At 44.6% G+C, this 23802-nt stretch overlaps 1 protein-coding gene across 1 annotated transcript in view; it reads left to right on the top strand.

The window, feature by feature from the left end:
- The window catches only part of LRMDA (leucine rich melanocyte differentiation associated), a 1142364-nt gene that overhangs the window by 11781 nt on the left and 1106781 nt on the right, over positions 1-23802 (top strand). The window contains exon 2 of the mRNA XM_029061255.2: positions 7985-8085. Within this exon, the coding sequence (XP_028917088.1) occupies positions 7985-8085 (101 nt within the window). The remainder of the gene's footprint in view (positions 1-7984; positions 8086-23802) is intronic.

Raw genomic sequence — 23802 nt, 5'->3', positions numbered from 1 at the left:
ATGGGCCTGGGAGTCAGGAGATCATGGGTTCTAGTTCTGACTCTGCCACCTATCTTGGGAAAGTCACTTTACTTCTCTGTGCCTCAGTTACCTCATTTGCAAAATGGATATTGGGACTCTGAGCCCTATGTGGGACAGGAACTGTGTCCAACTAGAGTTGCTTATATCCACTCCAGTGCTTAGTACAGTGCTTGGCACATAGTAAATGCTTAATAAATACCATTATTATTATTATTAGACTGTGAACTCTTTGTGGACAGGGAATGTCTACCAACTCCATTCATTCAGTCATATTTATTGAGCGCTTACTGTGTGCAGAGCACTGTACTAAGCACTTGGAAAGTACAATTCAGCAATAAAGAGAGACAGACTCTCTCCACACAAGGCTTGCAGTCCAGAAGGGGGGAGACAGACATAAAAACAAGTAGGCAGGCACCAATATAAATTAATAGAATTATATGTATATGCACATCAAAACAAGTAAGCAGGTAATAATATAAATAAATAGAATTATAAATATGTACATTAAGAGAAGCAGCATGGCTCAGTGGAAAGAGCATGGGCTTGGGAGTCACATGTCACTTGTCAGCTCTGCCACTTGTCAGCTGTGTGACTTTGGGCAAGTCACTTAACTTCTTTGTGCCTCAATTACCTCATCTGTAAAATGGGGATTAAAACTGCGAGTCCCATGTAGGACAACTTGATTACCTTGTATCCCCCCACCCCCAGCACTTAAAACAGTGCTTGGCACATAGTAAGTGCTTAACAAATGGCATCATTATTATTTTTACATATATTTTTACATATATTCACGAGTGCTGTCGGGTGGAGAGGGGTATATTTCAGCACGTAGAACAGTGCTTGATAGTAAGTGCTTAATAAATTCATTCATTCAATAGTATTGAGCACTTACTATGTGCAGAGCACTGTACTAAGCACTTGGAATGTACAATTTGGCAACAGAGACAATCTCTGCCCGATGATGGGCTCACAGTCTAATCAGGGGAGACAGCAGAGCAAACAGAACAAAAAAACAAGACCAAATTAACACGATAAATAGAATCAAGGGGATGTACACCTTATTAACAAAATAAATAGGGTAATGTATACAAATGAGTGCAGTACTGAGGGAAGGGGAAGGGGGAGGAGCAGAGGGCGGGGTGGGGAGGGGAGGGGGAGCAGAGGGAAAGGGAGCTCAGCTGAGGGGAAGGGGGAGGAGCAGAAGATGGAGGAGGAGCAGAGGGAAAAGGGGGGGTTCAGTCTGGGAAGGCCTCTTGGAGGAGGTGAGCTCTCAGTAGGGCTTTGAAGAGGGGAAGAGAGGTGGACATGAGGGAGGGTGGGCATTCCAGGACAGCAGTAGGACGTGGACCAGGGGTCGATGGGATAGGCGTGAACGGGGGGACAGTGAGGAGGTGAGCGGTGGAGGAGCGGAGTGTATGGGGTGGGCAGTAGAAAGAGAGAAGGGAGTTGAGGTAGGAGGGGGCAAGGGGATGGAGAGCTTTGAAGCCAAGAGTGAGGAGTTTTTGTTTCGTGCGGAGGTTGATAGGCAATCACTGGAGGTTTTTAAGGAGGGGAGTGATATGCTCAGAGTGTTTCTGGAGGAAGATGATCTGGGCAGCGGAATGAAGAATTGACTGGAGTGGGGAGAGATAGGAGGAAGGGAGATCAGAGAGGAGGCTGACACAATGATCCAGTGGGGATATGATGAGAGCTTGTACCAACACGATAGCTGTTTGGATAGAGAGGAAAGGGCAGATCTTGGCGATATTGTAAAGGTGAGATCGGTAGGTGTTGGTGACGGATTGGGTGTGTGGGGTGAATGAGAGAGCTGAGTCAAGGATGACGGGAAGGATGGTTGTGCCGTCCACAGTGATGGGGAAGTCAGGGAGAGGACGGGGTTTGGGAGGGAAGATAAAGAGCTCAGTTTTAGACATGATGAGTTATAGGTGATGGGCAGACATCCAGGTGGAGACATACTGGAAGCAGGAGGAGATACAAGCCTGAAGGGAGGAGGAGAGAATGAATGCCATCCTTATTATTATAGTCTCTTCCAAGCACTTAGTTCAGTGTTCTGCACATAGTAAATGCTCATTGATTGAGTGATTGATCCTCTCTAGTCTGTAAATTCCCCGTGGGCAGGGGTCACATCCACCTACTCTGCTGAATTGTTCTCTTCCAAGTGTTTCGTAAAGTAGGCCCTCAGGAAAATACACCATAAGCACTCAGTAAAGGCTGTTGATTAATATGTAGGAAGGGAACACAGGACTTGCTAGTAGACTGAATGTGAGAGTTGAACGATTGCAGAGTGGAAGAAGATACCAAGTTTGCAGCCTTCTGGGAAAGTAGGGTGGTTCACTTCTGTTTTAGACATATTGAGTTTGAGGTCCCAGCAGAACACCCAGGGGGAGATCAATCAATCAATGGTATTTACTGAGTGCTTACTGTGTGTAGAGCGTTATACAAGTGCTTGGGAAAGTATAGTACAACTGAGTTGGTAGACATGGTCCCTGCCCACAGTCTAGAGGGGGAGACAGATGTTGAAATAAATTACAGATATAGACATAAGTGCTCTAGGGCGAAGTGTGGGATGAATATCAAGGGCTTAAAGAGTACAAGTTTAAGTGCAAGGGTCATACAGAAGGGAGAGGGAGCAGGGGAAGTGAGGGCTTAGTTGGGGAAGGCCTCTTGGAGGGGATGTGATTTTAATAAGGCTTTGAAGGTTGTCTGGTGTATATTAAAGGGGAGGGAGTTCCAGGCCAGGGGGAGGATTGAGGTGAGATAGATGAGATCAAGGTACAGTGAGTAAATTGATGTTAAAGAAGTGGAGTGTTTGGGCTGGGTTGTAGTAGGAAATCAGGGAGGTAAGATAGGATGGGGTGAACTGATCGAGTGCTTAAAAGCTTATTGTAAGGAGTTTCTGTCTGATGCGGAAGTGTTTGGGCAACCTCTGGAGGTTCTTGAGGGATGGGAGACGTGGACTGAACTATTTTTTAGGAAAATGATCTGGGCAGCAGAGTGCCGTACGGATCGGAGTGGGAGAGAGACAGGAGGCATGGAGTTCAGGCCGATGCAGTAATCAAGGTGGGATAGATAAGTGCTTGGATCAGTGTAGCAGCAGTTTGGATGGAGAGGAAAGGGCGGATTTTAGTGATACTGTGAAGGTAGTACTGACAGGATTTGGTGACAGATTGAATATGTGGGTTGATGAGAGAGATGAGTTGAGGATGATGCCAAGGTTACGGGCTTGTGAGACGGGGACGATGGTCGTGCTGTCTACAGTGATGGCAAAGTCAGGGGGAGGACAGGGTTTGAGATGTCTTGGAGGCAAGAGGAGATATGGGATTGCAAATCAGATAGAGGTCAGGACAAGAGAGATAGCTTTGGGACTAATCTGCAGAGAAGCAACAATTGCAACAGTTGCAGGAATTGGAGGAGGCAGTACTTGCTGAGGAAACTGCCATGACCTCCCAACATTTAAAAGTTGGGAAAGTAGCTTTAGCTCCTGTGGAGTTCTGTGGGCAAAGGGAGGCATTTCCAGGCCCCCGGGGAATCCTAGAGATGTCATTGGCAGGGAAGCTCTTGCCACGTTGACCTCGGCATTTTCCCAACCTCTGTACTTGTCTGGGGTGGAGCCTGGCTCCCAGTGTTTGGCAGGAGGTTGGAGCAGCTGACATAAAATGTCCTTATAGGAAAACCCAGGGAACATTTGCCCTCGGCTTGATTCTAACCTGGGGTTCAGTTTTCAACCCCTACTCCTGAGCCTGGGAATGCTCAAATTTGGCTATAGATCTTGGTGCTCTACAGAAAATGCAGATAAAATCGTCTATGGAGGGGATCTAGTTTTAATGTAATCCTCTTAGAGGTCACCTCACCTCTCCAGGAATACCAAATTTCTGACCAGAATGATGATCAGTATGGCTATGGACTTAAAAACAGCTGTTTTTTAATTTATGTGGGGACTCCTCCATTCATTCATTTAATCATATTTATTGAGCACTTAATGCTTGCAAAGCACTTTACCAAGTGCTTGGGAGAGTACAATATAGCAATAAACAGACACATTCCTGCTCACAATGTTCTAATAATAATAATAACAATGTTGGTATTTGTTAAGCACTTACTGTGTGCAGAGCACAGTTCTAAGCCCCGGGGTAGATACAGGGTAATCAGGTTGTTCCACATGAGGCCCACAGTCTTAATCCCCATTTTACAGGTGAGCTAACTGCGGCACAGAGAAGTTAAGTGACTTGCCCACAGTCACACAGCTGACAAGTGGTGGATCCGGGATTCGAACCCATGACCTCTGACTCCCAAGCCCGTACTCTTTCCACTACATAGGGATTGTCTCAGTTGCCGAATTGTACTTTCCAAGCACTTAGTACAGTGCTCTGTGCACAGTAAGCACTCAATAAATATGATTGAATAAATGAATCAATGAGACTCTTTAGGAGAAGCACTGTGGCCTAGGGATGTCTGTCTCTGGCCCCTCTAGATTGTAAGCTTGTTGTGGGCGGGGAAAGTCACTGTTGTTGTATGGTACTTTCCCAAGTGCTTAGTACACACAGTAAATGCTCAATAAATATGATTGAATGAAGTACAGTGCTCTGCATTCAGTAAATATGAACGAATGAATGAATGAATGAAACATGGGCCTGGGAGCCAGAGAAGGTGAATTCTAGTCCTGGCTCCACCACTTGCCTGTTGTGTGACCTTTAACAAGTCACTTAGCTTCTCTGTGCTTCAGTCTCCTCAACCGCCAAAGGAGAATTCAATACCCGTTCTCTTTCCTACTGTGAGCCCCATGTGGGACAGGGATTGTGTCTGACCCGATTAACTTGTATCTACCTCTGCGTGTTGAATGGTGCTTGACACATAATAAGCCCTTACCAAATACCATTTTTTAAAAAAAGAGGTCAGGCTGGTGGTTGTAGCTAAAACTGACCTCTCATAGAAATATCCATGATTTCATTTTGACTTTAAGATTCCAAAGCAGCCTAGACCCACTCATCACATGCCATCCCGAACTCATATTTCTTTTGGTTGCTTGCGGGTAACAGGCTTTAAGGAGAGGAGGCACGGGACTGGGGAAAGGAATTGTTCTTTGAGGGTAAGGGCACTTCTGCAACCTGGGATTCTCCTTGGAAGGGTTGCCCGTATAGATTTCTTCCAGGGCTTTTTCCCACCGATCCCTAAGCCTGGCAAATTCCCTGGATACCAAGCCATTGGGAAAAGTTTCTAAGATTGAGGCTTCTGAAAACCGATGCTACCCACACGACATAATAATAATAATAATAATGATGTTGATATTTGTTAAGCGCTTACTATGTGCAGAGCACTGTTCTCAGCGGTGGGGTAGACATAGGGGAATCAGGTTGTCCCACATGGGGCTCACAGTCTTAATCCCCATTTTACAGATGAGGTAACTGAGGCCCAGAGAAGTTAAGTGACTTGCCCACAGTCACACAGCTGACAAGTGGCAGAGCCGGGATTCGAACTCATGACCTCTGACTCCAAAGCCCGTGCTCTTTCCACTGAGCCACGCTGCTTCTCTGTATCAGTAGGAAGTGAAATTCCAGAGCACCTAGGGAGGGCCTACGGGCATTTGGCAAAGAGACTTGATCTGAATTTCAACCTTCTGCGGTATGTAACTCATGCTTAGAATTCCTTAACTCCCATTCTCTCCTAGACCCCCTCCAATCTGGCTTCCGTCCCCTCCACTCTACCGAGACTGCTCTCTCTAAGGTCACCCGTGACCTCCTTCTTGCCAAATCCAATGGCTCCTACTCCATTCTAATCCTCTTTGACCTCTCTGCTGCCTTTGACACTGTCGACCATCCCCTCCTCCTCCATACCTTATCTCACCTTGGCTTCACGGACTCCGTCCTCTCCCGGTTCTCCTCTTACCTCTCTGGCCGGTCATTCTCGGTCTCCTTCGCTGGAGCCTCCTCCCCCTCCCATCCTTTAACTGTTGGAGTTCCTCAAGGGTCAGTTCTCGGCCCTCTTCTGTTCTCCATTTACACTCACTCCCTCGGTGAACTCATTCACTCTCACGGCTTTGACTACCATCTCTACGCAGATGACACGCAGATCTACATCTCCGCCCCTGTCCTCTCCCCCTCCCTTCAGGCTCGCATCTCCTCCTGCCTCCGGGACGTCTCCACCTGGATGTCGGCCCGCCACCTAAAACTCAACGTGAGCAAGACTGAGCTCCTCATCTTCCCTCCCAAACCCGGTCCTCTCCCAGACTTCTCTATCACCGTGGATGGCACGACCATCCTTCCCGTCTCTCGGGCCCGCAATCTCGGTGTCATCCTTGACTCGTCCCTCTCGTTCACCCCACACATCCTGTCCGTTACCGAGACCTGCCGGTTTCACCTCTACAGTATCGCCAAGATCCGCCCTTTCCTCTCCACCCAAACGGCTACCTTACTGTTACGGGCTCTCGTTATATCCCGGCTAGACTACTGTGTCAGCCTTCTCTCTGACCTCCCTTCCTCCTCCCTCGCCCCACTCCGGTCTATTCTTCACTCCGCTGCCCGGCTCATCTTCCTGCAGAAACGATCTGGGCATGTCACTCCCCTTCTTAAACAACTCCAGTGGTTGCCTATCGACCTCTGCTCCAAACAAAAACTCCTCACTCTAGGCTTCGAGGCTCTCCATCACCTTGCCCCTTCCTACCTCTCCTCCCTTCTCTCTTTCTACCGCCCACCCCGCACGCTCCGCTCCTCTGCCGCCCACCTCCTCACCGTCCCTCGGTCTCGCCTATCCCGCCGTTGACCCCTGGGTCACGTCCTCCCGCGGTCCTGGAATGCCCTCCCTCCTCACCTCCACCAAACTGATTCTCTTTCCCTCTTCAAAACCCTACTTAAAACTCACCTCCTCCAAGAGGCGTTCCCAGACTGAGCTCCTCTTCCCCCTCTACTCCCTCTGCCATCCCCCTTTACCTCTCCGCAGCTAAAGCCTCATTTTCCTCTTTTCTCTCTGCTCCTCCACCTCTCCCTTCCCATCCCCACAGCACTGTACTCGTCCGCTCAACTGTATATATTTTCGTTACCCTATTTATTTTGTTAATGAATTGTACATCGCCTTGATTCTATTTAGTTGCCATTGTTTTGACGAGATGTTCTTCCCCTTGACTCTGTTTATTGCCATTGTTCTTGTCTGTCCGTCTCCCCCGATTAGACTGTAAGCCCGTCAAACGGCAGGGACTGTCTCTATCTGTTGCCGACTTGTTCATCCCAAGCGCTTAGTACAGTGCTCTGCACATAGTAAGCGCTCAATAAATACTATTGAATGTGACAAATTATGGATAGTCAAATGTGGTACTCACATCCAACATCAGTAGGAAGAATCAATCAGTCATATTTATTGAGTGCTATGTGCAGTAAACTGTACCATGTGCTTGGGAAAATACACCCCTCTTGCCCACAATGAGCTTATTGTCTAGAGGGGGATACAGATATTAATATAGATAAATTGCAGATATGTACATAAGTGCTGCAAGGATAGGAGGTGTTTATGTGCCACTCTGCCCCACTAACTCCTTGTAGAAAAATTTCTTACTCCACAGACCACCAGGTAAATGCTTGAAGGACTTTGAAAGAGTCTGACCCTGAGCCCTGGTAACAGCATGTGCAATGTCTCTTGGGAGGGAAAGTATGTAACAGGGCATTGAGCCCTTCGCTTTTCAAGTGCAGGGTAATATTGCAGCTATTACTATCATCATCCCCAAGCACTGGAGAATTTTTGGACACCTGAATTAGGCCAATTTGAGTCCAATTTACGTTGGGCTGAGGATTAGTCACCATTATACTAAGTGTATGGCAGAGTCAATAAAAACTTGAAGCGGTGTGATCAGGAAAGCAGTCATAAGTGTGGTGGCTTTTTTAAGTTGCGGAAACAATCATCGGATCAATGAGTCAAGGCTTTGAACGGCTGTGTGATTTCCGTTTGGCCCATTTCTTTGGTTTCATTTAATTTCCAGGTGTCCTACATCGGTCAAGACTGCAGCGAAATTCCAGAGCACCTAGGGAGGGCCTATGGACATTTGGCAAAGAGACTTGATCTGAGTTTCAACCTTCTGCGGTATGTAACTCATGTGACAAATTATGGATAGTCAAATATGGTACTCACAAGGACTTAATAGTACTCAACTAAAAGTCAAACATTTGGGGGGGCCTGCATATATTGTTCTTTCATTGAAACTAGGGATAACATGCTATTCCAAGAAAGGTGAATTACGGTCCCCAGGATTAACTGTGTTTTAAATTAGCCCACTGTATACTTTCACCTCAGTTCCTTAATACAACTTCACAGTATTCTTTTAATTTCTCACTGAAATGTATATGTATAAAAATGATCTTTTTCTGGGGAAGGAAAAGGATGGGACTGACAGCATTTTCTGTGGTTTTTCTTCCGCCTTTGCTAAATCGCAGGTAAGTGTGCGTGTATGTGTGTTTCTTTTCCTTGAATTGTGACCTTAAATATTTGTGATATTGATTTGTCCCAGATGGTGTTTGAACAGAACCTGTATGTTATTGGCTGTGGGGTGGATTTCTCTACCAATTATTGTACTCACCTTTTACGAAGTTTGGAATTTTATGTATTTTTTTTTTTGTAGTAGAAATACTGAGATGATGATTCCTTCACACACTCTATCTCCCTCCCCTCTCAACCATCATAATGAACCACTTCTTGTTTGCAGTGAAGTTTTGATCTCATTTATGGGATAGCGTGAGAAGTTCACAGACTAAAATGATTTGAAACTAGCCTTCTGGTGGTATTTCTTATGTTTTCCATAGTATGGTTCATAAGGTAGATTTTAAGTGTGTTTAACGGAGCGGATGCCGTCCTGTTTGTGGGTCAAAGAGAGCAATGTTGTCTGGCCTCTTTGCTTAAGGATCCTGGAGTAAAGAGACATACCCAGGATCAGCTCTGATGGTGGGCTGGTGCACACAGCCTCTATTATGAGGTCGGAAGGAGGGGCAAGGGCTTGGCTTGAAAAGTAGAAGGAGCCCTTTTTTTTAAACCAACTAAACTGAATCTCAGACCGGGGTTCAGGTGTACCACTGCTCTCCACAAATATTGAAAAATGCTGTCATTCAATCAATTATATTGAGCACTTACTGTGTGCAAAGCACTGTACTAAGCACTTGGAAGAGTACAGTATAACAGAGATATTCCCTGCCCACAGCAAACTTACAGTCTAGCAGGGGAGACAGACATTAACATAAGTATATAAATTACAGACATGTACATAAGTGTCGTGTGGCTGGGAGTGGGGATGAATAAAGGGAGCGAGTCAGGGTGAGGCAGAAGGGAGTGGGAGAAGAGGAAAGGAGGGCTTAGTCAAGGAAGGCCTCTTGGAGAAGATATAACTTCATTAAGGCTGTGAAGTTGGTGAGAGTACTTGTCGGATATGAGGAGGGAGGGCGTTCCAGGCCAGAGGCAGGACGTGGGCAAGAGGTCAGTGACAAGATAGATTAGATTGAGGAACAGTGAGAAGATTAATATTAGAGGAACAAAGTGTGCAGGCTGGGTTGTAGAGAAGCAGCGTGGCTCAGTGGAAAGAGCACAGGCTTGGGAGTCAGAGGTCAGGAGTTTGAATCCCGGCTCTGCCGCTTGTCAGCTTTGTGACTGTGGGTAAGTCACTTAACTTCTCTGTGCCTGTTACCTCATCTGTAAAATGGGGATTAAGACTGTGAGCCTCATGTGGGACATCCTGATTACTCTGTATCTACCCCAGCACTTAGAACAGTGCTCTGCATGTAGTAAGCGCTTAACAAATACCAATATTATTATTATTATTAGGAGAGGAGTGAGGTACAGTAGGAGGCAGGTTTAAGCCAATGGCAAAAGTTTGAGTGGTGCCTCAGGAGCAGTAAACACAGGAAAAGGATGGGGAATTGGGAAGCAAAATCCTCTTTCTTTTTTCCTTATCTCCATCTGGCCATCTTCATAGAGTAGGGTGAGAACAGGGTGGCCTAGATGGATAGACCATGGACCTGGGAGTTAGAAAGACATGGGTTCTATTTCTGGCTCTGCCACTTGTCTGCTGTCTGACCTTAGGCAAATTGCTTCACTTCTCTGTGCCTCAGTTACCTCATCTGTAAAATGGGGATTAAGACTGTGAGCCCCAAGTGGGACAGGGGGACTGTGTGCAACATGATTAACTAGTACAGCAGCAAACTAGTACAGTGCCTGGCACAAAGTAAGCAATAACAAATACAATTAAAAAAGTGATGCTGAGAGAATGAGAATGGTGAAAGGAGAATGTAGAGAAGCTAGATGTGGAAAAAGTCAAGGTACTTTGATAGGAAAGAAAGCAAAGGTACTTTAATTCTAAATACTTATGAAGACTGCAGATTGATTTATTAGTAGGTAGAATAAGATACGGACCTCTACAGCCCGCTTCTAAACCTCAGCTATTGCAACCTAGTGTTCCAGGCCCTTAGTCTTGGAGAGGCCCCAAGAACCTTCTGTTTTTCTTCGGGCATTTGGTATTCAAACCCTCCTCTCCTCTCTCCTGCCCCAACAACCCCTATAGCAGCGTGGCTCAGTGGAAAGAGCATGGGCTTTGGAGTCAGGGCTCATGAGTTCAAATCCCAGCTCTGCCACTTGTCGGCTGTGTGACTGTGGGCAAGTCATAGGGAAGCAGCATGGCTCAGTGGAAAGAGCACGGGCTTGGGAGTCAGAGGTAATGAGTTCGAATCCCAGATCTGCCACTTGTCAGCTGTGTGACTGTGGGCAAGTCACTTAACTTCTCTGTGCCTCAGTGACCTCATCTGTAAAATGGGGATTAACTGTGAGCCTTATGTGGGACAACCTGATTACCCTGTATCTACCCCAGTGCTTAGAACAGTGCTCGGCACATAGTAAGCGCTTAACAAATACCAACATTATTATTATTATTATTATTATTAACTTCTCTGTGCCTCAGTTCCCTCATCTGTAAAATGGGGATTAAGACTGTGAGCCCCACGTGGGACAACCTGATTCCCCTATGTCTACCCCAGCGCTTAGAACAGTGTTCGGCACATAGTAAGCGCTTAACAAATACCAACATTATTATTATTATTATTAGCATATATGTACCTATCTTTAAATTTTACATTATAAATTATTTATATTAATGTCTGTCTCCCCCTCTAGACAGTAAGCTCATTACAAGCAGGAAACATGTCTGCTAAGAGTATTGTATTGTACTTTCCCAAGTGCTTAGTACAGTGCTCTGCACATAGTAAGCACTCAGCAATTACGATTGATGATTCATTCATTCATTCATTCATTCCATAGTATTTATTGAGCACTTACTATGTGCAGAGCACTGTACTAAGCGCTTGGAATGTACAAATCGGTAACAGATAGAGACAGTCCATGCCCTTTGACGGGCTCACAGTCTAATCGGGAGAGACGGACAGACAAGAACAATAGCAATACATAGAATCAAGGGGATGAACATCTCATTAAAACAATATTTATTCATTCAATAGTATTTATTGAGCGCTTACTATGTGCAGAGCATGTACTAAGCGCTTGGAATGAACAAGTCGGCAACAGATAGAGACAGTCCCTGCCGTTTGACGAGCTTACAGTCTAATCGGGGGAGACGGACAGACGACAACAATGGCAATAAATAGAGTCAAGGGGAAGAACATCTCGTAAAAACAATGGCAACTAAATAGAATCAAGGCGATGTACATTTCATTAACAAAATAAATAGGGTAATGAAAATATATACAGTTGAGCAGACGAGTACAGTGCTGAGGGGATGGGAAGGGAGAGGGGGAGGAGCAGAGGGAAATGGGGGGAGAAGAGGGTTTAGTTGCGGAGAGGTGAAGGAGGGCGGTAGGGGGAGTAGAGGGAGAAGGGGAGCTCAGTCTGGGAAGACCTCTTGGAGGAGGTGAGTTTTAAGTAGGGAAAGAGAATCAGTTTGGCGGAGGTGAGGAGGGAGGACGTTCCAGGACCGCGGGAGGACGTGGCCCAGGGGTCGATGGCGGGATAGGCGAGACCGAGGGACGGTGAGGAGGTGGGCGGCGGAGGAGCGGAGCATACGGGGTGGGCAGTGGAAAGAGAGAAGGGAGGAGAGGTAGGAGGGGGCAAGGTGATAGAGAGCCTTGAAGCCTAGAGATGCTGATGAGATGCTGGTGTAAGGCTGGCGAGAACAAGAGATCCGGGACTTATATTTTGTTTGAAAAGAACCTGTGGATGACCCTGTTGTATAGAAAAGGGTTAGTTCTGTAAAACAAATTTGCTGGGAGATAATAATAATGTTGGTATTTGTTAAGCGCTTACTATGTGCAGAGCACTGTTCTAAGCACTGGGGTAGATACGGGGTAATCAGGTTGTCCTACGTGAGGCTCATAGTCTTAATCCCCATTTTACAGATAAGGGAACTGAGGCCCAGAGAAGTGAAATGACTTCCGCACAATCACACAGCAGACAAGTGGAAGAGCTGGGATTCGAACCCATGACCTCTGATTCCCAAGCCCGGACTCTTTCCACTGAGCCGGAGGGGGGTGGGGCTGGTGGAGGTAAAGCTCTGGGAAGGGAGGAGGAGAATGTGAAAGGACAAACACATTTAGGAATATATCCCCTTTGTTGAAGTCAGGTTGCTGATACTTTCCTTAGATATGTTACTCCCACGAATTTGGCCAGTGGTGGATCAGTGCTTGGCCTAGTAGATTTTTTTTCATCAGTACACAGTCATAGTGTTGGGGCTTCCAAATATCTATGGTCGTGAGTGACAGAGTTGCTTATCGTTGGTAGAATTCTAGGACAAAAATCCATGGTCATTAATCAAAATGACTTGGAGCTTGGAAGAGGTTTCAGGGCAGGCACTTTGATCCCCACGCAGGCACCTCCTTTTTTGTTGCAGCTAAGGATCTCCCATGGAGAGGACTAGTTTTGGCCCGGGGCTATGCTGAGAATGAAATTTACTCTCTTGAGTTTACTGTGGCAGCTACTTTGATGTGGCTGGTGCCCAATGAAGTCACTATTCAAGCCTGTAGTTGAACATTTAGCGTTTTCATTTCTAATTTGCTAATGATCCCTGCTCTGGTTATGCATCCCAAAGGAAATAACTGCTCTGAAACCAGTAAGTTAAGAGCTGCTCACCCTAGATGGGTTCCTAGGGGAAGAGGATTTTCCACTTGACTTCAGTGGCCTTTGCCTCTACCATGGTCTCTGGACATAGGTTGCTTATTCCAGGTCTTGTTCAGTGCAGTGAGCAAAACTGAGCTTCCTGGCAAGCAGTGATAAATAGATCTGCATCAATCTAATAATAAAAGGAAGGGAGTTTAATTGATCTATGGCAACAGGAAGCTTACGTTTTTAAAATGAAACTTTTTGCAGTCACATCTCATTTAGTGAGATGTCTCACATCTCTGATAAATGCACTGGGTAGAAAGACTGTAGTACTGTAATAAGACCTTTCAAGCTTTGTTCTAGAAGTGGGCGTGGGAATCCCCATTCTACAGTCAGTGTTGTTTACCTTCTGTTTTCTGCAATGAGCAGTGTCAAAGTTGACAGAAAACAAACATGCTTCATATCTAGGCCCATTTTATGTATCTTGACACATAACCAGGCCCCTAAGTCCATTCTGTTGTGTGACTGGGATTCCCTTTGTGGGTGCTGGACCACAAAATAGTAGGGCTGAAGGGGATAATAATAATAATTATTATGATTATTATGGTATTTTAAAAGTATTTACTACATGCCAGGCACTGTACAGAGTCCTGGGGTGGATATAAGCAAATTGGGTTGGGCACAGTACCTGTCCCACGTGGGGCTTACAAGCTCAAGCCCCATTTTACAGATGAGGTAACTGAGACACAGAGAAGGTCACACAATAGACAAGTGGTGGAGCTGGGATTAGAACCCATGACCTTCTGTCTCCTAAGCCCGTGTTCTCTCCACTATGCCATGCTGTGTCCCTGAGCTTCTCCAAAGATGCTTGCTACAGTAATAAAATCTGCAGGTGAGGCTGGATGGAAACATTATTTCTTATTCTGTAAATATCTGACCACTAAAAAAGAAGGGAAGGTAAAAAGCTTAGAAATAAGGGTAAAAAGAATTCTCAATTATAGTCTAAATAATGACAGTTATGGTATTTATTATGCACTTACTATGTAGTCTCCTAGGGTAGGCACGAGATCATCAGACCAGACACAGTCCCTGGCCTACATGGGGCTCAAAGTTTGAGTAGGAGGGAGTACGACTTAATTCCCATTTTAAAAATGAGGAAACTGAGGTACAGAGAAATGAAGTGACTTGCCCAAGTTACCACAGCAGCAAGTGGCAGAGCTGGAATCAGAACTCCTATCCTCTGGCTCCCAGGGCCATGCTCTTTTCACTAGGTCACACTGCTTATAGAGACAATATAGCATCAGCATCTATAAATGCAAAAAAGCCTGAGAAGTATTAGTTTAACAGGCAGGGAACATAGGTAATATTCAGTTGTTCAGCATAAAGCTTTCCCTGAAATACCAGTCATAGATTTAGAGATTCTTCCTTGCATCGCTTGCTAAGGGGCTGAATTTTAGTAGAGTAGCCATTCAATTTTACCGTAGGCTTGTACAGACTCCCATGAAAACTACACTAAATAAGAAGGCAGTTATTGAATATTGATGAAATGACAAATGTAATCTCCAGAGAGGTCCGAGTATCTGATGGCTGCCCACAGAACAATCACGACAGCACAACACTAGTGTTTCCTTTGGTAGGAGAAAGAGAGTAATAGATTGGAGGTGGATGGGAGAGCGAAATAGAAGGATAGTTGGGAGGAGTGAGGAGTGTGAGCTGGAGTATATGTTGCAGGTCAAGAGAGAAGAAAAAGAAACATGTGACAGCTGGTGGTGATCTTTGAAGAGTATGTTTGGGAGTTTTTATTTGAATCAGGATTAAATGGAAGTATTTGAGACGCAGGGTGATTTATTCTTAATGGTACTGTGGAAGGAATGGTAGGGGCCATTAAGTGAAGACTAGATTAAAGAGGGGAGAATCTGGAGGCAGGGAGACCAGTAAGGTAACAGGGAGACAGTGCTTGAATCTGGGTGGTGGCTGCAAGGGCAGGAAGAAGGTTCAGTAGATGCACAAAATATTATAAAATAAATTAGTCAACTGTGCCAGAAAAACTGGCAGGATTCAATTGTGCCAGAAAAACTGGCAGGAATTATTGAAAGGCTGTGTGTGTGGGGGAAGGGGGGAATGGCGGGAAGGGTTGGGGCTGTAGAAACACAGAGAGGAGTCAAAGATGACACCCAGGTTGTCAATATTTGGAATGGGCAGGATGGGTGGTGTTGATGTAATAATAATAATGATGGCATTTGTTAAGCGTTTACTGTGTGCCAAACACTGTTCTAAGCACTGGGATAGATACAAGGTTATCAGGTTGTCCCACTTGGAGCTCACAGTCTTGATCCCCATTTTACAGATGAGGTAACTGAGGCACAGAGAAGTTAAGTAACTTGCCCAAAGTCACACAGCTGACAAGTGGCAGAGTGGGGATCGGAACCCACGACCTCTGACTCCCAAGCCTGGGCTCTTTCCTCTAAGCCACGCTGCTTCTCTATGGGAAGGTTTGGAAGCAGGCGAGTATGTTTAAGAGGGAAGATAAGGGAACTCAGTTTCAGACATAATGAATTTAAAGTGCTATGGGAAGTGGGGCACCTGCCTGGAGATATCATGGGGGCAGGAGGAAATGTGAAATTATAGAGTAGTTGAGCGGTCAGAGGCAGTGAATAAATTGGGAGCCATTTGCAAAGAGGTAGGTATCTGAAGCTGTGTTAATGGGGCAGAGGGGTGGGGGAGTGGATGAGCTCTCTCAGAGAATGTTCAGGGTGCAGGACACCCACAGTTATAGGGTGAGAGGAGGAAGAAAGTAAGTAGGATGGAGAAGGAGCATTCAGACAAGTGACAAGAGAACCAGGAAAGGGCCAGATTAGCAAAACCAAAGTCAAAGAGAGTTTCTAAGAGGAGGAAGTGGGTCAACAGTGCTGAAGGGAGCTAGAAGGTCACAGAGTATCAGAACAGGTGTGCGCATGATAGGAAGAGGCCCATAGGGGAAAGGGAGGAAAAAGGCATCCAGACTGTTTTCAGTGTGAGTAGACTTTCTCTTTGTATTCATATCTCTAATAACTTTTGCAGTTTTACAGACTGCTGCTCTATTCCCAGCCCTCAATTCCTCCCACCCACTTTCTCAACTGCTGCCTTTGTACTGCTGATATCTTGGCTGCTACAAAGGCTCAGCCATGGCTTGGGGGAAAATTCCATTCACATCTATCAATCAGTCAGTCATATTTATTGAGCACTTGTTGTGTGCAAAGTACCATAATAATAATTGTGGTATTTGTTAAGTGCTTACTATATGCCAGGCTTTGAACTAAGTGCTGGAGTAGATACAAGTAAATCAGCTTGGACACAGTCCCTGTCCCATATGGGGCTCTTGGAGAAGTGGTGTGGCTTAGTGTATAGAGCACAGGCCTGGGAGTCAGAAGGATCTGGGTTCTAATCCCGGCTCCGCCAGAAGTTCGTTACCCTATTTATTTTGTTAATGAATTGTACATCGCCTTGATTCTATTTAGTTGCCATTGTTTTTACGAGATGTTCTTCCCCTTGACGCTGTTTAGTGCCATTGTTCTTGTCTGTCCATCTCCCCCGATTAGACTGTAAGCCCGTCAAACGGCAGGGACTGTCTCTATCTGTTGCCGACTTGTTCATCCCAAGCGCTTAGTACAGTGCTCTGCACATAGTAAGCGCTCAATAAATACTATTGAATGAATGAATGAAAGTCTGCTGTGTGACCTTGGGCAAGTCACATACCTTCTCTGGCCTCAGTTACCTCATCTTTAAAATTGGGAATAAGAATATGAGCCCCATGTAGGACAGGGACTGTGTCCAACCTGATTAACTTGTATCTATCCCAGTGCTTAGAAAAGTGCTTGGCACATAGTAACACATGCTTAACAAGTACCGTAATAATAATAATAATAATGATAATAACGGTCTTAATCCCTAATAATAATAATAATAATGTTGGTATTTGTTAAGCGCTTACTATGTGCCGAGCACTGTTCTAAGCGCTGGGGTAGACATAGGGGAATCAGGTTGTCCCACGTGGGGCTCACAGTCTTAATCCCCATTTTACAGATGAGGGAACTGAGGCCCAGAGAAGTTAAGTGACTTGCCCACAGTCACACAGCCGACAAGTGGCAGAGCTGGGATTCGAACTCATGAGCCCTGACTCCAAAGCCCGTGCTCTTTCCACTGAGCCACGCTGCTTCTCTATTTTACAGAGGAGGTAGTTGAGGCAAGTGACTTGCCCAAGGTCACACAGCAGACAAGTGGAGGAGCCAGGATCAGAACCCAGGTCCTTCTGACTTCAAGGCCTGGGCTCTATCCATTAGGCCATGCTACTGCTTCTATACTAAGTGCTTGGGAGAGTATGATATGAAAGAGTTGATAGACATGTTCCCTGCAAGAATGAGCTTACTATCTAAATGCTTACAAGCAATTTCTGAGTTGCTGAGGAATGGAGGTTAGTGCTGGGTGGTGCGGGGTAGATCTGCATGGATCCTGGGCTCAACTCTGAGCTGTAAGTACAAAGAAAGACTGCATTTGTGATGACAATTGAGATTTTCGCAGGGCAGTGTTGGTCTACCCTTAACTGAGCCTCTTGATTTTTAAAAGTTCTATCCAGACTGGGGGAGAGGAATCTGTACTTCTCTTAATTTCTTTTTGTTTTTGTTCCAATGAAAAAGATTGGTGTTGGTTCAATCTAGTGCGAATAATCTCTGCCAGCTCTTTACCTTCATCCAACCAATGCTGGCATAAAAGCACTAATAGCTCAACCTGCAGTTTTACTGTGGATACCTGCAGGCAGGGTTAAGTAAATTGTGGGTTTGCAGGTCTCTAGTGCCTGGTCCTGCTAGGGAGAAGCGTCTTGCCGAATTCAATCTTTTTTCTTTCTAGATCTTGGAAGAACTAATCAAAACCACTAAGCTCATCCAACTGCAGAGGGTTTGTAGCACTCCAGAGCCATTGGTCCTCCGCACTGTGGACTGATGAGCTGTGAACTGCCATGATGGATTAGCTGGATAATGACTTAAACAGACTTTTTGATAAAGCAACCTTGAAACTTTGTAAATGAGTAAAAACAAAATAAAAGCTGACTAGCCCACATGCCTTCTTTCTTCCAGGAAAGTAACAGGAATCTTTTCTACTTGCCTGAAATGATTTTTTTCCTCGCTTTGGATAAGTAAATGAGTTGTGATTCTTTGACCGAAGGAGAATTAATCTGTGAACGTTAAGTGCTCTTTTTAGTCACCAGGAACTTATAAAAACAGTCCAGAAAGGGCCTCTCAAAATGAAGTTTATAACAAGGTGGGTTTATGTGGGAGGAGAGAGATGTTTTCCTGAGTAACCTTTGTATTTCTTTGTATTTGGATATTTCCCTCCAGCTCTTTGAAGGTTTGGTAAAATTAACAAAGCAGAGCCCTAAAAAATGCTTGGCCTTCCTGGAGGTGGAGACTTTTCTAGTGAACCATAAAGTAGTGAAACATACCCTTTGGTATGTGCGTGTGTGGTTCTGTGCAGAGAGGCCACTTGTGCCTAGAATAGTGGCCAAACCATTCCATATCGCCATGTGGTTTGCGTTGCCAGGAGGCTGGCAGGAACATCTAGTAATTGTGTGTGTGTGTGTTTAGGAGTGAGATGGGGGAAGGCTAATGTGGCATATTTGTGTACTTTCAAGTTGTAGGCAAGTCTTTCTAATCTCCCTACTTATTTGTGCAGCAGAGAAGCAGCGTGGCTCAGTAGAAGGAACACGAGCTTGGGAATCAGAGGATGTGGGTTATAATCCCCACTCCGCCACATGTCCGCTGTGTGACCTTGGGTAAGCCATTTAGCTTCTCTGTGCCTCAGTTATCTCATCTGTAAAATGGGGATTAAGATGTGAGCCGCACATGGGACAACCTGATTACCTTGTATTTACCCCATTGCTTAGAAGAGTGTTTGGCACATAGTAAGCACTTAACAAATACCATCATCATCATTATTCATTCATTCATTCATTCATTCAATAGTATTTATTGAGCACTTACTACGTGCAGAGCACTGTACTAAGCGCTTGGAATGAACAAGTCGGCAACAGATAGAGACAGTCCCTGCCGTTTGACGGGCTTACAGTCTAATCGGGGGAGACGGACAGACAAGAACAATGGCACTAAACAGCGTCAAGGGGAAGAACATCTCGTAAAAACAATGGCAACTAAATAGAATCGAGGCGATGTACAATTCATTAACAAAATAAATAGGGTAACGAAAATATATACAGTTGAGCGGACGAGTACAGTGCTGTGGGGATGGGAAGGGAGAGGTGGAGGAGCAGAGGGAAAAGGGGAAAAAGAGGGTTTAGCTGTGGAGAGGTAAAGGGGGGATGGCAGAAGGAGTAGAGGGAGAAGAGGAGCTCAGTCTGGGAACGCCTCTCGGAGGAGGTGAGTTTTAAGTAGGGTTTTGAAGAGGGAAAGAGAATCAGTTTGGCGGAGGTGAGGAGGGAGGGCGTTCCGGGACCGCGGGAGGACGTGACCCAGGGGATAGGCGAGACCGAGGGACGGTGAGGAGGTGGGCGGCGGAGGAGCGGAGCGTGCGGGGTGGGCGGTAGAAAGAGAGAAGGGAGGAGAGGTAGGAAGGGGCAAGGTGATGGAGAGCCTCGAAGCCTAGAGTGAGGAGTTTTTGTTTGGAGCGAAGGTTGATAGGCAACCACTGGAGTTGTTTAAGAAGGGGAGTGACATGCCCAGATCGTTTCTGCAGGAAGATGAGCCGGGCAGCGGAGTGAAGAATAGACTGGAGCGGGGCGAGAGAGGAGGAAGGGAGGTCAGAGAGAATTATTATTATTATTAAAGATTAAACTGTTTCTGGAGACCATAGAACACAATGGAATTGGGGTTGTGAAGTGCATGTTTCTTTACAAATATTTTTTTCCCCCCCTTTTTGGTAGGAGTAGGGGTGGGTGCCCTGGCTGTGTCTATGGTTGCTGCTTCTCTATGGCTGCTGCTTCTGTTCATTGGTTGATTCTTATGAATGAAACCTTCTCCCCAACTCCTCCCCCTGCCACCCCAATTTTAATCCTTTTCCCCACCCCCTGCTCTGCCAGGGATTACTCTGGATTTTTAAATGAAGGAGAGTGCGCCTGAGTTTTAGGCAGTGGGAAAGCAGGGATCCCATCATTATGGCACTTCAGTGGCCTCTTCTTCCTGGTTCGATCCCTGCAGCCCCCAGACCCTGAACACCCCTTTTCCCCACATTGACTTCTTGATGCCTTTTCCCCAACTCGTTCTGGAAATATAAGAGCCACCTTTATTGGGAGTATATTGAACAGGGAAGGCTAACAAAAGAAGGGGAGTAAATTCCCATCCCCCCTTAAAATGTAAAGCATTTATTGAAAACTGAGGGAGGAGGAGTTGGTTGAAAAGAGAACCCTTTTTGGACTTGGTCTCCAGCAGAAACTGAATGTTTAAGAAAACGCACCATTGTTAAAACTTTTTTGATGGATTTATTTATAAGGTAGAGCAATATTTTCCCTGTAATTGGGTAACTCTTAATAGTAGCAATTGCATATTTATCAGTGTGAGGGGCTGTTATTAATGTAGCTGTCAGGCACAAACACATTTCTGCATTAAATCCATTTAGTATGTGCATTATTCGGGCTAGAGTGTCATCAGGACATCAAAGCCCCCTTAGGCATTAGAGCACTGTGCCCTGCTGTGGCTGCAGAACAGGGCCTTGATCAATAAATGTAACATGTTAATGCTGAGCAAATAGAATAAAAGATTTCTTTGACAAGACATGAAAAATCACCTTGTGGCAGCTGGCATCGTGATGCCGTTTCAGGGGAGACACTAGCAAAGTTGATCTGACAAGTAAAGAGGAGAGATGATGGTTATAAGGTGCTTTTGTTTCAAACTTCTTTCTTGACCTGTCAGGTTTTGAAACAGCCTCAATGGCTCTTTTTTGTCATGTGAAAATTGTAGTCTTAGGCAGTTATGAAGCAGTTATCTCTTCTCAAATTGTGAATGCTGCTGTTTAATTGATTCACTTAGCATTTGAAACTGTCACGCATTAATAATTGCTAAATCCTGTAGATACTGCTCTAGTGTGTCATGCTTAAATGTGTAGTTATCAGAAAATTAATATCCTTAATGAACCGGTGCTTTCAAACTAACATTGCATGAAATCTCTTTTGCCCTTTCATTTGCTGAAGGTATATCCGCCAGTTTTCAGAGAATCACCTCCCGACAGTTTGCTTTCTTGATGCCCGACAAATGCCAGCTCTGCTTTGGGTACATAGTGTGCTCAATGACAATAAATATAGTAATTATACTGGAGTTAGTAATTAACATAATTGTAGTCAATTACGACAAATACAGTGCGGAGCTAAATAAATGAGAGGGGAGAAATTAGCAAGCTAATTGATTTATCTTGCCGCTTTCCATTGCAACTGGCACTACGCTTTTTAAATTTTTTTTGCAAAGGGGGGAGGGACTGAAGAGAAAGCACCTACCCACCGGGGATTATTTACAAATAACCAATTCCTGTTTTGAAGTAACTTTGTCTTCTGATTTATTACCACTTACCCCACCCCACCACTTTGCATAGAGGCAAAAAAGAATGGAAATGCCAAAGGAATATTTGGTTAATTTACTTATATCAACAGAATGTTGCAACCCAGCCAAAACACAATTGCTTTAATTTGCACTTGATGAGTTATAATTTTTCCTTTTCAGTCTCTACTTTAGAAGAAGAAAGTCTTTATTTTTTTTTCTGAGGGTGGTTGTAGCTCATCATCACCTGGCACCAGCCAGATTTCTTGCTGTGACAGTAAATGACTGGTCACGTATATCTGTGTTTTAATTTGTTTCGCACCGTGTCGCTGGCTCAAATGGAGAGCGAGGGAGAAATTTACTTTGGTCTCAGTTGGGGTGACCAAGTGCCCTATCTAGATGTGCTGTTCACCCTTGAGTAACTGAAGAAAGAATTAGAATGGAATTCAAAGGGCGGGTGAGAATCTGGAACAGGGCACACACATTCTCATCCACTGTTCCTTTACAAAATAGCATGGGGCTTGACGGTTTCAGACCTCTACTGCCGGGTAGTCCTGTAAAGTTTCCGTTAGTGTTTCGGTGCCCATGGTTTATTCTGAGCTGGCTGGAGCTCTGTGGCTAATGGTGTTTACTGTGGGTCTCTGTTCTTTGTTTTCCTCTTTTCAACACGACTGCAATTCATTACAGTCAAGGAGAACCTGTGTGTGGTTAGGGAGGAAAAGGGGTTGGCCTCACCACCCTGTTGTGTTTTTATTACTTCATGGAAACAGGAATTTTTCTTCCCACTTTAAGCTGGATCAGGAACGTTGGGGGTGATGTGGCTTGAAACCTTTCCCTCCTCTTATTCAAGGTCAAAATTCAGCGCTTTAAGGAGAAATCAGTCCTTAGAATCCTCCATTGTCATAAACATAAGATTACTTACCTGAAAATTTAACATGGGAAGTACTGAATAGCAAACAGAAAATTTGTTTCAGAACCTTACTCTTGTCAGCTTTAATAGGGTAAGTTTTTCATGAGGGGAGTAACTCACAGAAATTTTATTCCTTCACAGATAGTGCCTATAATTTTGTGTGACCTCCTGAAGAATTCTGTTTTTAAATTGCATTAAAATGCTGTCAGTGTTTTGGAATAACTGGATGTGCACTAACAGTGCTTAGCACGGTAATTCTTCATGTACAGTTCATTTGGAAATCAATTTCTGAAATGAAATATTTATATACAAGGAGTCATTTAAATTATTTAAAATTTAGAAGCATAATGGTCGTTCAGATAAGGGCTCAAAGTTTTAGTAAGCACAATGGACCTTCTGAAGGCAAAATAGCTTTCTTTTTTTAAGAATGAGAATCCCGGACTTCAATCTGACCCAATTTAGTGTTCTAAAGGAAATTGGGTAATTCATGCTCACTGTTTTAGTTACCAGAAAGGACACAAAGGGGACCTCTTCCTTAGTGTATAGTGAGGTAAAAAGAAGCCCCTCGTCAACCATTGTAATGTAAGTCTATCACTTGCTGCAGGTTTTATATCAATGGTAATTTTCATGGTATTTTTCTTATCTGCTTAATAGCATTCAGATGTGGAGCAGATGCAAGTGAAAAGGTAGGGGGCAGGAATGGAAGTCCTTCATTTTTTTTATTTTTAAAATAAAAATTATTCTAAATGTAGATCGAGCCAGCTTTGTTTTAGCTCAATATTCCTGAAAAAATATTAGTACAGAGTAGAATTTGCATGTGTGCTTTTCAAATAAAAAGTTGATGTGGAAGGTGACATTTTTCTAAGACTGATTTCTGTTTCAGCTAGACAAATGCTTCTCTCATAGTCTATATTGGTAAGTTTTGACACTTTCTGTTTCACTGAAATTTGAATGACTTTTTACTGTCAGTCCAGCCTTGGCTTATTGACTCAACAGATTAAAATAATTCTCCCACAGCATTTATGTACATACGCATCTATAATATGTTTTAATGCTGGTCTCCCCTTCTAGTCTATCAGTGCCTTGTGGGCAGGGATCGGGTCTTCCTGCCCTCCTGAACTGTATGCTTCTGAACACTTAGTACAGTGTTCTACATACTGTAAGTGCTCAATAAATAGCATTGATTGAAAAAATAGATTTTCATTTTTTAGCGTGGTATGTTAAGCATGCATCCACTTTTGTGGAAGGCTAGTGATTTGGAAATCCAGTTTTACAAAAGACCTAATCTTTTTT

The sequence above is a fragment of the Ornithorhynchus anatinus genome, chromosome 3, assembly GCF_004115215.2.
Source record: "Ornithorhynchus anatinus isolate Pmale09 chromosome 3, mOrnAna1.pri.v4, whole genome shotgun sequence".
In the NCBI taxonomy this organism is placed as follows: domain Eukaryota; kingdom Metazoa; phylum Chordata; class Mammalia; order Monotremata; family Ornithorhynchidae; genus Ornithorhynchus; species Ornithorhynchus anatinus.
Note: the sequence above shows the minus strand (reverse complement) of the source record. Positions and strands in the feature narration are given on the sequence as shown.